This window comes from Mangifera indica, chromosome 3 (assembly GCF_011075055.1).
Source record: "Mangifera indica cultivar Alphonso chromosome 3, CATAS_Mindica_2.1, whole genome shotgun sequence".
NCBI classification, from domain to species: Eukaryota; Viridiplantae; Streptophyta; class Magnoliopsida; order Sapindales; family Anacardiaceae; genus Mangifera; species Mangifera indica.
The window spans coordinates 15,106,395-15,107,723 of NC_058139.1; the positions used below are offsets into that span (position 1 = coordinate 15,106,395).

General features: G+C 35.0%; 1 protein-coding gene across 1 annotated transcript; it reads right to left on the bottom strand.

Moving 5' to 3' along the window:
- Positions 1–365: 365 nt before the first annotated feature.
- LOC123212373 lies at positions 366–1,112 on the bottom strand. Its single transcript, XM_044631489.1, has 2 exons — positions 824–1,112; positions 366–753 (listed from the first exon to the last, which is right to left on the bottom strand). The coding sequence occupies exons 1-2, from the start codon at positions 921–923 to the stop codon at positions 632–634; spliced, it is 222 nt and encodes a 73-aa protein (XP_044487424.1). The 5' UTR covers positions 924–1,112; the 3' UTR covers positions 366–631.
- Positions 1,113–1,329: the final 217 nt, after the last annotated feature.

Consider the following 1,329-nt stretch of genomic DNA (forward strand, 5'->3'; position numbering starts at 1 on the left):
AATTCGTGGCTTAGTTCGAGCTAAACTAAATCAAATATTTTTTAACTGAAATTCGATTCAGTTTAAAAAATAAATAAATCTTTCAACTTAAATTCAAATTAAACAAGTTCAAATCAAATAAGTTTTCAAGACCGAGTCGGTTTGGTTCGGATCAAACCTAATATGAAGAATCCATATGGCCCATGGATGTGTACAATAGATTGGAATGGGACAAGAATCATATCCAAATTCCAATTCAAAATCATCTAGACAGACATAGACAGTAGAATATATGAAAGGATTTCCTTGTCATATGGTTAGTATATACGTTTCATCAACATCCAAATTAATTTTCTCAATCTAAATATTAAAACATTAGATTAGTATAAATGTAAAAGAAAATTTCTTTAAAAATCTCGCCGTGAGTGTTGATTGATCACGGGGATTCCATTCATTTCCCTATATAATGTAGAACCACATAAATTAAAATACTCTCTTTGCCTTCAGACATCCTAATTCATAATTTCCCACACAAAACGATATTATCTACAAAGTCATGCATACCAAATAGCCAGATCCATGGAATAATGTTTGCTCAAAGTCAACCATGGCCATTATGGCTAGCTTCTGGTTCATGAAGCGAAGCCAAATATCAAGAGGTAACATTGCAGGGTGCAGACTTGGATTTGTCAAGAATGGACCACATCACTTGAACATCCTCGTAACCACAAGCCATCACTTCACCTTGAAGATCCATAACACGCTTCTCATGCTCTGCAAAGTTTAACATTAATAAAACAACTTACGTAAAAAATGAACAGTAACAGTGGCTTTAATTAACTACCTGGGCGGCCCTTCTTATCCCTTGTAACTGGAGGTTGCAGATTGAAGAAAGTGCAAGCTTTTCTAAATGGGGACGCAATAGTTTTCTTCCAGGAAGCCATTATACTTCGATTGTATATAAAAGGTAAATGAATATATAAAAATGCTTGTATTGTATCGGTATCACTGTTTACGGACGAAAATGAGAAGAAGGGTTAGTTAGAGTTGGAGTTTTATATAGCTATAGGGAAGGAAAGGAAGGAGAGAGGCAAGATCCGGAAGATGAGCAAAGAGGAACATCACTCCTTTTATTAATTTATTTTTTAAATTACTTATCTCTAAAGATGAAATTGGTCGACTGCATCCAAGCACATGGAGCTTGCTCCAAAACAGGCCCCTACACGTGAATGTCTTTACTCCTTCAATGTCACCTCCTATCCCATTTTTATTCTTTAATTCGTAAACCTCGCTCTTCTCTCATCCTTCAACCACATGAATAATTAATCACCTATTTGTTGACCCTAATTT